Source organism: Scomber scombrus, chromosome 1 (assembly GCF_963691925.1).
Source record: "Scomber scombrus chromosome 1, fScoSco1.1, whole genome shotgun sequence".
Lineage (NCBI taxonomy): Eukaryota > Metazoa > Chordata > Actinopteri > Scombriformes > Scombridae > Scomber > Scomber scombrus.
The window spans coordinates 28,323,608-28,333,796 of record NC_084970.1 but is presented as its reverse complement, the minus strand read 5'-3'; the positions used below and the strand labels follow the sequence as shown (position 1 = coordinate 28,333,796).

The window sequence follows — 10,189 nt, the reverse complement described above, 5'->3', positions numbered from 1 at the left end:
GGTGGTTTGATTTTACAGAAGCATGTCATGATAGAAAAGAAAGAAACCCACAAACAAGAGAAGATGACGGGATCAGATTTGTGTTAAAAGTTGAACACAAAGAGCTGCGGTCTAAACTGTACATGAAATCTATAAATGGCTCTTCTTCTTTCTTTCTTTTAATTACCTCAAAGGTTAAATGACACATGACTATGTCAAAGGAAATCTTTTTTTTTGTATTATTTGAAGGGCTGTTGAAGTAAGTGCTCATAATAATGTGCTCTATTTTAAAACATAATGATCCCTCTAAGAATTTGGTATCAGGTGGAATGGTCAAATTCAGAAATGTTGCCCATTTAAAGTGCTTAACAACACAGTGTTACAAAAAATCTAAATAATAAATTAAACCAAAGACAGATAAATAACAAATATATGTAAAAACTCAAGATATTCAAACAAGCAACAAAAGCTAAATAATGAGATACATTTGAACTTAATGTCACAATTATACAAGCCATTGCACATCGTCACGTGATATATATATATGTATATGTATATGGTGGTTTTTTCCCCTTTTAAGGATAGCTAAAGAGCAGACGACTTTGATTCAGAGAGACTTTGCAGCTTCAGATCAACATCCTTTGATACATGACGTCATGTTTTAAGTAAAATCCTGATCTCTTTAGCACAAGAGTTCAGTTTGTTGGGGAGACGTCGCTGCCAAAACCTCTCCTTCAAGTCTCCATGTATTCACTCAAGTGCTAAAATCAATATCTATACAGTAGGGTGGTAATCCTTGGGTTACAGGTGTGAAGTGAACACACGAGAACTCTTGAGGTGGACCTGTGCGTGTGTGTGAGCGCGTGTGTGTTTTTTGGCTGTGCTGGGCACTAGGGAGGCAGCAGCGGGGGCTTGAAGGTGCAGGCTCCGGTACACTGGCGAGGGGTCAGCATCTTGCACGAGAAATGATGAAGGGCGTCATGAGCTTCTGGGGAGGAACAAGTCCAACAGTGAGAACATGCAGACCAACACTTGTACCAATTTATTGCTTAACTTAGTTGCAAGTTGCTTATTTCCCACCCCCAAATATTGACAACTGATTGGTATCTTAGTCACTTGTCTACATATTGATCACACTGATGTTGAATTTTTTAAAAAGTAGCACTTGCATATTTATGTTTGTAGGCAACAAATAACATTTATTCCTATTTGGACCAGATCAATTTACCTTTTAGCTTCTGCTGTATTGCATAACGAGCCTTTCTCTCTTGGTCCAACTCGCTGCACAAAGTGTCTATCAAAAATAAAGTGAATAAAAAATAAAAAATAGTCAAAAAAAAAGGAAAAGAAAACGTGAGCATCTGAAGTGGAGGACTGTAATGTATGCCATTTGCCCCTATGGTATTTAGAGTGACCCTTCTGTGTACTTGAACCCTGTATTTAAACTACTGTAACATTAAACCAATCCTTTAACGGGTGGCATTAGTTGCTGTCTACTGCATGTAACTGATACAGCGCGACATAATGGTCTGTCTATTCAGTTTTCCAGAGCATGATTTAGGAGAAAATAACCTTTGCAAACAAAACAATGTGGTCTCAGGTTCACCTTTTGATATCTAATAATTTACTCAACTGCAGAAGAAAAAAAATATGGCTGGAGTTTACAGGAAAAAGGCTGGACACAAATTGCCAATATGTCAATATGCAAGTGTCACTTTTCCTCTTTTTTTGTTTTGTATTGGTTATAGAGAGACTACCTAGTTCAGATTGATTGATACTGCCTATAAAGGTTGTTTTGTGGCTAATTTTTTCCCATAAACTTAAAGAGCATTGATCTACATCCGCTTTACAGTCATAATCTATGGAGGCACAAAGTAGAGAGAGTGAGAGAGAGAGAGACCAACCTCTAACAATCTGCAGCTGCTGGACCATTTCCTCTCTGTAGGACAGCTCACGCTTCATTTGATCCTGAAAATTATCTGAAGAGTACCGAAGGCCACATCAGATGGAAACTCTCTGACATTGTGAGGAATAAACTTAAAGACACATTCCTGGATTCAAAGGACAAAAAAAAGACAAGCTCTCCTCCTAAAACACCCGGGCTACAAACGCAGGGTTTTCACATCCAAAACATCACAACAACCATTCAGAAAATACCTTTTTTTCTCTACCTTTTAAATGTTGAAATTCTCTCTCCAACTTTTTCCTCAGCTCCACTTGCTCCACAAGCTGCTTCTGCAACTCCTCTGTAAAGCCAAAAGCCAAAAAGTGTTCAGTTACTATTAAAATGCTGCAAGTAAATGTCATTATTCACCTTAAAACATCACTCTGGTGCCTAATGTTCTTCTGAATAACAAGCAGTTAGAAAAAAAAGAAAGAAATAACATAAAATGAATCAAATTTATTCTTCAAAAATGGTAAAAAGACATATTTTCCCTCCTTAAAAAGTCACCTTCATCTAACTCACATCAGTTAATTTCCACTTACTATGATGCATTTTGAATATCTGCACATAAAGATTTAAGTCAGCCCAGTAAACCGACTTCAGGTGCGTTTACATCCTTGATAACAACCATTTCACTGCTTTCCTCTTGCTCGCTGCCAGAGTAATTGCCATGCATTGCCTGGAGGTTGAGACGATAATAATGGAGTCCCAGGGTTTTTCCAAGCGTTGTAAAATAATTAGCTGCCGTGCCTCGGGGTTATGGCTCTGTTCGTTAAAATATTAATAGCCTCTAAACGATTTCCTCTTACAATAATAAGTCAAAACTCCCACATCTTGTGATTAAGTGGTTAACAACGATGGAAAACACTTTAGGCCCCCAAAATGTAATTAATAATTTAGCAATTAATATGATGTGTTTTTTCGATTAAATTTAATTTGATGTTTACATTTTTATACTATACATAAATATCCGTCTTAATAACTCGAGTCTTAATTAATTTTGGTGACCAAGGTCCTGCCAGCCGTTTAGCTGCTGTATAAATACATTTTCTAGGCTGGCAGTATTAAATGTACCTAAATGACGATTAAAACGGACATAATTGCAAATGATAATTAATATCGCCTGCTATATTTCCCCCCTCTCTTTTGTGTCCTTTTGAACCTGAAGATTGCTTCTTACCTTTTGCCATGGTCTCCAGATCTCTCTCATGCACGCTGATGTCGATGCGTAAAGCTCCATCTGCTGCGCAAAAACACCAAAACATTATTTATCCCACAAATATATACTAAATAAAATATAAAATACATATTATATTGTAAAAGGAGTCTGAGTAATTACATTAAAGCACCTTACAGTGAAGGAATGGGTAGATTTTAATTTTTTTTTTAGGTAGGCTAATAAAATATAAAACAGGATAAATGAATAACCTTGTCTGTCCTTTTGCTCCTGATAATTGCGTTGGCTCTGCAGTTCAGACACGTGATGCACACCTAAACATAAACAAGCGACAACAACAACAATCAGTAGAAAATGAGGAGGGGGAAAACACCCTAATTTGCATAAAAACTATACCATAAATGGCACCGACAATTACCATTTGATCTGCGGGGGCTGCTCGATTGTTTGGACACAAACGACGAGGGCTCGCTCAGAAGCACGTGGCCGTCCTTTTCATGAGAGTACACCTGTAAGATGAAGCAGACAATCCAGTTTAATGATACACACCAATTATAGGTCATTTTACTGCTGCAGTTCTTCACCTAATTGAGGCCTTAATTCTTAAAAGACAAGGCGCCCTGCAATTTGTGGTCGATCCCCTTTAAAATAATAATAATAATAATTAAAAAAGAAAGACATGAAACCATGGAGAAGGATTGAGTGTTTTAAGGGTTTAATAAACCAATAAAACACTGATGTGGAAAAATATCTTCAAAGGCAATTTGACAGGAATAAATCAGAAACCAAATCAGAACAAATTGGAGTTGTTATATAATTATCCTGGTTGAAACTGCAGAATATGTGATATATTATACAAATTAAGGTAACTTCTTTTTTTAGAGGGTGGGGGATCTATGTGGGCCTTGAGGCCTTGCTAAACGGCACTCCAGCTGAGGGGGAGTTTCTCCAAATACTAAGCTGCCTTATTAACTCCACATTCTTATTAAAATGAAGACAATAAGTCGATTAAAAATCTGCAATTTCAAAAATCCAGGCCAATTGATCTCGATTATATTTGTATCGGCCTCCTCTCGTCGTTTTTAAACTCTTATAATCGGGCTTTTTTCTACTACTGCGACAATCCCACTCTCCCCCCTACAGGGATCATTAAAGTTTCATTTAATCCAATCTTACTTCATGAAGAGGAGAGCCATTACGCATCTGTCTGTCCTCATCTGATGACCCAGTGTGCACGGAGTCATCCGCTGATGCTGATGCTGCACCGGGGCTGGAGGCTGGCTGCTCCTGACTCTCCTCAGCACCCAAGGAGACCCGGTCCGGCACAGGGGAGTCACGCTGGTCCACTCCTGGCGAGATCCGGATCAGGTCCTCGTCGTCCTGTCCCCGGTTGGACTCCACATCCACGTCCGGGTCGTCGTCGTCGTCGTCCACCACACTGTCCCTGTCCGGTGATACGGATCTGTAACTGGAACTCTCGCTGATAAAATCCGGGGACAGGTAGCCAGGGCGCGCTCCGTAGCTGTCCCGGTTGCCATAGAGTTTGGCGATGGTCTCTGCGTCTTTGACAACGGGTCTAAAGGCCGAAATGTAGCTGATTTTCCTCTGGGGGGTCTCGTCGCCGGACTTGTCCTCATCGTTCCTGTTGGTGGAGGATTGGGAGCTGGGGCAGCGCTCTCCTCCGTCCTGCTGGAGATGTTGGTGATGGTTGCTGTCTTTGGGTGTGTTTGCGCCCCGGTCGCTTTGGTCCGACAAGTCAAGCTCGCCCTGCCGAACACCTGGTAGCTCAGGGAGTTTGGGCGGAGAGCCCGGATAGGGAGGCATGGGAAGGCCGGCAGCTGTAGGCCAAAAGACAGGGAAAGCAGGGTAGATGGTGTCCTTCGCACCGGGCCAAAACACTCCAGGGACATTGGGTTTGTTCGCATCAGGCACACCGTCATTCTTTTTCTGACACAGCCCATAGCCCGGGAAGCCATAGGGGTGGTGGGGGAACAGGGGTGGGGGGATTTTCTGAAGCATGCCAAAGCTCTTGCTGGGCACCGGGATGACCGGGTAGCTCCGCGCACTGCTCGCCAAACTCATGTTATTATTCCCCTGATCCTCGTCGCGCCGTAAAGTTTTGTGCGGGATCTCAGGGGAACTGGTTTGGGCAAGGCTGGAGGAGGCCTGCGATTTCATGGACGAGCCCATTCCCGACCCACTCATAGGAAGTGTCCTCTTTCTGCTCCCCCCGTTGAACATGGCCTTAACATCCTCCCACGCGTGGTTTATGTCATCAGCTGATTTTTTTTCCGTCAGTTTCAGGTGGCGCCTCCAAGAATTGAAGTTGGCCGCGTCCGGCTGCAAATACTTGGACTCTGGGGTGCGATGGGAGTGGAAAATGAATTTATTTGGGGAGAAATACATGTTGCAAAATGTGCACTTAATGCACTTTGCTCTGGAGCTGTTGTATCTGGCGGGTATAAAGCTGCCTCTGCTGCCCCAGGCGCAATCGTGAGTCACGTCAAATGCGAAATTTTCTGGTAGCTTTGGGGGGCTGTGCGCTCCCAAAAAGGACTTGCAGAGCCGCTCGGCCTCCCGTTTGGTGATCATGCCACAGCGCCTGGAGGAGATGGGCATGGCCCCAGCGCGCCGCAGGAGCTCCAGCTGGACAGGAGTGCACTGCACACAGGTGATGCCCAAAGCCACCCGGCGGTTGTGTATCTCGTTGTAACTGTAGCTTTTCAGCAGGGTGTTAGAAATCTGCGCCAGGCAGAGTCTCTCCTTACCGTCTATGACCAGACAAACGATGGGCACCCCGTACAACGAGGTCTCGCTCACTTGGTTTGGTTTGAGGGAGCTAGGGCTGGTGAAGCTCTGTGCGTCCTGCTTTGAATTGGGGGAAGAGCTGACGTCTCGTCCCGCGTCTCGAAGCTGTCCGGGCATCGACTCCATCCCTGGAAGCCTGTCAATCAAAGAGAAAACTGGAGTGAACCGGAGGCCTGATTGACAGCATGCAAAAGCACAACACTGTCATTGTAACATGTTTAAATAATTTAGCCTGAGGGCAGAAAAATTACACAAAAAATGTAAGTAAAAGAATAGAAAAATATAAACCCAAAATGTCACATAAACATTAAATGGAAGGGTGTTTGTATCTATATACATAGCCAATATGTAATTAATTATTATTATTATTATTATTAATACAAGTAATAATAATAATAATGATAATGATATTATTAATAATAATACCGTGTAGTATTTATCAATGCTGTTGCTGGTAGCATAAGTATTGTATTATTTTAAAGTTATATTAATGCAATTTTCTTTTGCAAATTATAATAATTATAATTATAATTATTAATTCTGGACTACCACTAATTATACAGTAAACATTTGAAAAAAGGTGACTAAATATTAGGCTACTAACGCCAGTCTTTTTGCAGAGGGTTACAATAAAAAGTGAAATCAATCAAAAGTCTGATTAATTATTTCTCATATGGCTTCATTCCTCCTCTCATCCGGCCTCCTCTATCAAGTCATCCGGGTTCCTGTGCGCGGAGTTGAATCCGCTGTTTTCTTTTATCTTCAAATCGGCTCAGCACTTAAGGGGCAACTACTTAAGAGTCACATAAGATCTTTATACGCGGATAAGGACAGAAGGAAAATACAGCCTGAGCTGCGCCAATGCGCTTAGCAGAGAGGAAAAGAACAACTATAAGCTGCTTTCCTGGTAATTACACAGATCCAAGCTTGCGTCTTCGCATTGTTAATAAAAGACTAGCCCTATATATAATTAAAGCTTCTACGTAGATTAGTCGCTGCCAGTTGCTCGAAATTAGGTTGAAGCAGGCCTATCTCACGTTCACCTGAGCATACTTACTTTTTGCATCTCGCCGTTGCATTACGCAGGCCCGCACCGGATTTAATGATTTATAAAAACATGGATGATGACTATTTTAGAGCGGACTAATAATAAACAGTTGGCTGGTTATCATCACATTTTGCATGCAAAATAAAAATGAAACATTAAAAAAAAGAAGAGCGACTGCAAAATGATAATACATTCTGGCTGAATTATGAATAGAAAATGCATACCTTTCTCTTCTAAAAAAAGATGACACACTCCAACAGGGTTCAGGATGAAAAAGTAATAATTAATGTGAACATAAACAGATGGAGATGCAGGGCCGGTGAGTCCAGAGAAGCTAGATGCCAAAGTCGAGACGTGTCTGAGTAGAAACTATGAGCCTGAGTCTTTATTTCGGTTTATTTCAGCGCAGGCAGCAGCAGACAGGACACCTCCATCCTGTTGGATCCCGGGGAGGTGAATGGCGTGAAAAGCGTGTAGACAGGAAGCACATGGCACCTCTCTCTCTCTCTCTCTCTCTCTCTCTCTCTCTCTCTCTCTCTCTCTCTCTCTCTCTCTCTCCCCTCCATCCCCAACCTCTCTCTCTCCCTCTCTCTCTCTCACTCCCCCAACCCCCTTCTTTCTCTCTCTCTCTCTGTTTCTCTCTCACACACAAACACACACTCTCATGTCAAACTGGTGTGTAATAGCTCTCTCTCTTTTAGATGTTTTGATAATTCACAGTTTTTGCAGCACTGACGCACAAACATGATCATGAAAAGAAGAAAAAAAAAACATGACACCCAATTAGGCCCCTGCTGACCTCAAATGTACAAACATTTTGGCCCTATATGCCTCTCCTTGTACACGAACATGTGTGTTTTTATATATAATTAAGAGCAGAGTGACATGGCTGTGGAAATATTTAGGAGAGGACACCAAAATATAGCGACCTTTATTTATGATATCAACGACCCCCTCCTCAGGCCCCTCAAGGACCCTCTAGGGGGCCCTCGGACCCCACATTGGGCACCACTACTGGCCTGATGGTGTGTGTATGTGTGTGTGTGTGTGTGTTAAGCATCAGTTATAATAATCACTCACATCGTGTATTTCCACAGCAGGAGCGGACTGACGAGTAGAGGCAGAGCGAGTGGCACTTTGGAGGGCAGCAAGAATGACAAAAGGCACGGGCTCATTTATCAAGTTACGCCGCCATCTGTTAGGTTTCCACACCGGCCACGCAAATCAATGTGAGGCCTCGGCGATAAAAGAAGGGTCTAAGAAAGGAAAGGAGAAGGGGAAAAAAGAGGAAAGGACAAAATACGAGGGTAAAATGCATGAATTTGGAGGCGTTTTAAAAGATTTCAGGCTGTTTGCGATGACAATGGGGTGAATCTGTGATGAGCTCCGGTCAAGCTGATTGGCTGCCTTAGAGACTTTAATTTATTATTAATAACTGGATCGATGGCTGATTGCTTAACCGAGCTAACGTCCCGTCTGTCTGTGCAGACACAGTACAGGTGTCGATACCTGCAGCAGGTGGACAGACAGACAGACGAAAATCTGTGGAGGAATGAAAGGAGGCTGGCAGCAGCTTAAGTCTCTTCACTGACATTATGCGTAAAAAGATGCAGAGCAGCGTCACCTTCCTGTCCAGAGGGCTCCCGAACCTCCTTTTACTCCATCATGGTTTTTGGTTGGTTTGGAGGCTGCACTGATGTTACAAGTCACGAAGACCTAAATAAAAGTTATTTATCAATAATGATTCTCGTCTTCTCTGACTTCTCCACCCTGTGACTGAGTGTTGTATAGACCAGTGGTTCTCAAAGTGGGGTCCCGGGACCCACAGGGGTCCTTAAGGGGGCCCCCAGACAAAAGTGGAAAAATTCATTTCCACTATTATTCCATCCATAAGTAACACAATGACAGATGTGTGATTTTTTTTTAGTCATGGGTTTCATACACTTTCAGTAATAAAACATCTCAAAGCAAAAATAGTATCAGATGGGGGTCTGTGATCTTTTAGGGGTCCTGGACATGAAAAAGTCAAAAACCACCGGTCTAGTCTGAGGCCAGTATTAACTTCTTATTATATTATCTGACACTTTTAGATCAGATTGAACTTTATTGTCATTTAATGACTACAAGAACTTAAAAAAATACAATTGCCATCTAACTAGAAGTGCAGTATGTAGTGCAATAAGACAGTAAAGGAGAAGTGTGCAAATAAAAGTATAAATGAACTAGTAGTGTACGAACATAAACATATACACGTTATTAATTAACTGTATATGTAATATATATCAATATACCAGTCAAAAGTTTGGACTGAGAAGGAGTGCTCAAACTTTACTGTATACAGGTTTTAGTTTTTGTCAGTCAAGTGTTGTCCATGCTTCAGCTTTCACACCACAATCTGTCAAATTGAGCCACAGTTTGTTGCCCTTTGTGACTTCACTAAGCTGCAGTGGCAGACTCAGGCTGTCTGAGGGGCAGGGACAAAAAAATATAAATTGCACCTGATACATTCAACGGCCTCGACAGCAGAGAACAATGATGCATGCTTGGTAAAAAGACTATATGCCAAATTAAGATCAACATTTTATAGGGTGATTCAGAATATAGAAAGATTAGAGATTTGCTTTTTAAACATTTATATTTCTCAAAACACATATGTATTGAAATCATGGACCTTTTGAGCATTAGCTGTTCTGAGAGGTCTTGTTTGGGAGTAAGCAAGAAGCCAGATTGGTGAAATAAAATGAGAAATCTTTTGGCCATGAGTTTGTAAATGTTAACGACCTCGTTATGGTCAGATGGGTTGTCCCTCTCAACAGACAACAGCAGAAGATCTAAGAGTCTCTGTTTCTAAGCTGGATCTTGATCAGCTTCATCTTGGAGAATGAGCAGTCGTCACTGGCAATGCATCTATTTTGAAGGGTTTTTGTCAGCTTTGGGAAGAGTGTTCACATCAATTTATTTAAGGCACTTAATAGCTTGGACATTGCTGATGGGAGGGAGGGACAGCAGAGGAGGAGCGGGACACCTTAAGTTCAGTGACAATACTGTCTGCCTCCGTGTCACATCCTTGAAAGTCTGGGCAGCTCTGACATTTATCAAGCCGTTGCTGTTGGGGTGATAAAGGCACTAACTTACAGCCCTGAACTGCACTAGTAGAGTATGTTGTTACCCTGACCATGGGTTTAAGTTGTTTTCACTTTCTGTTTGTCTGTTAGCAGAGTTACTCAATGGT

The 10,189-nt window shown here is 41.9% G+C and overlaps 1 protein-coding gene across 1 annotated transcript; it reads right to left on the bottom strand.

Moving 5' to 3' along the window:
* Window positions 1-869: 869 nt before the first annotated feature.
* On the bottom strand, window positions 870-6,035 carry skor1a (SKI family transcriptional corepressor 1a). Its single transcript, XM_062418433.1, has 8 exons — window positions 4,278-6,035; window positions 3,520-3,610; window positions 3,353-3,415; window positions 3,105-3,167; window positions 2,151-2,225; window positions 1,884-1,958; window positions 1,208-1,273; window positions 870-967 (listed from the first exon to the last, which is right to left on the bottom strand). The coding sequence occupies exons 1-8, from the start codon at window positions 6,033-6,035 to the stop codon at window positions 870-872; spliced, it is 2,289 nt and encodes a 762-aa protein (XP_062274417.1).
* Between the last annotated feature and the right edge of the window lie 4,154 nt (window positions 6,036-10,189).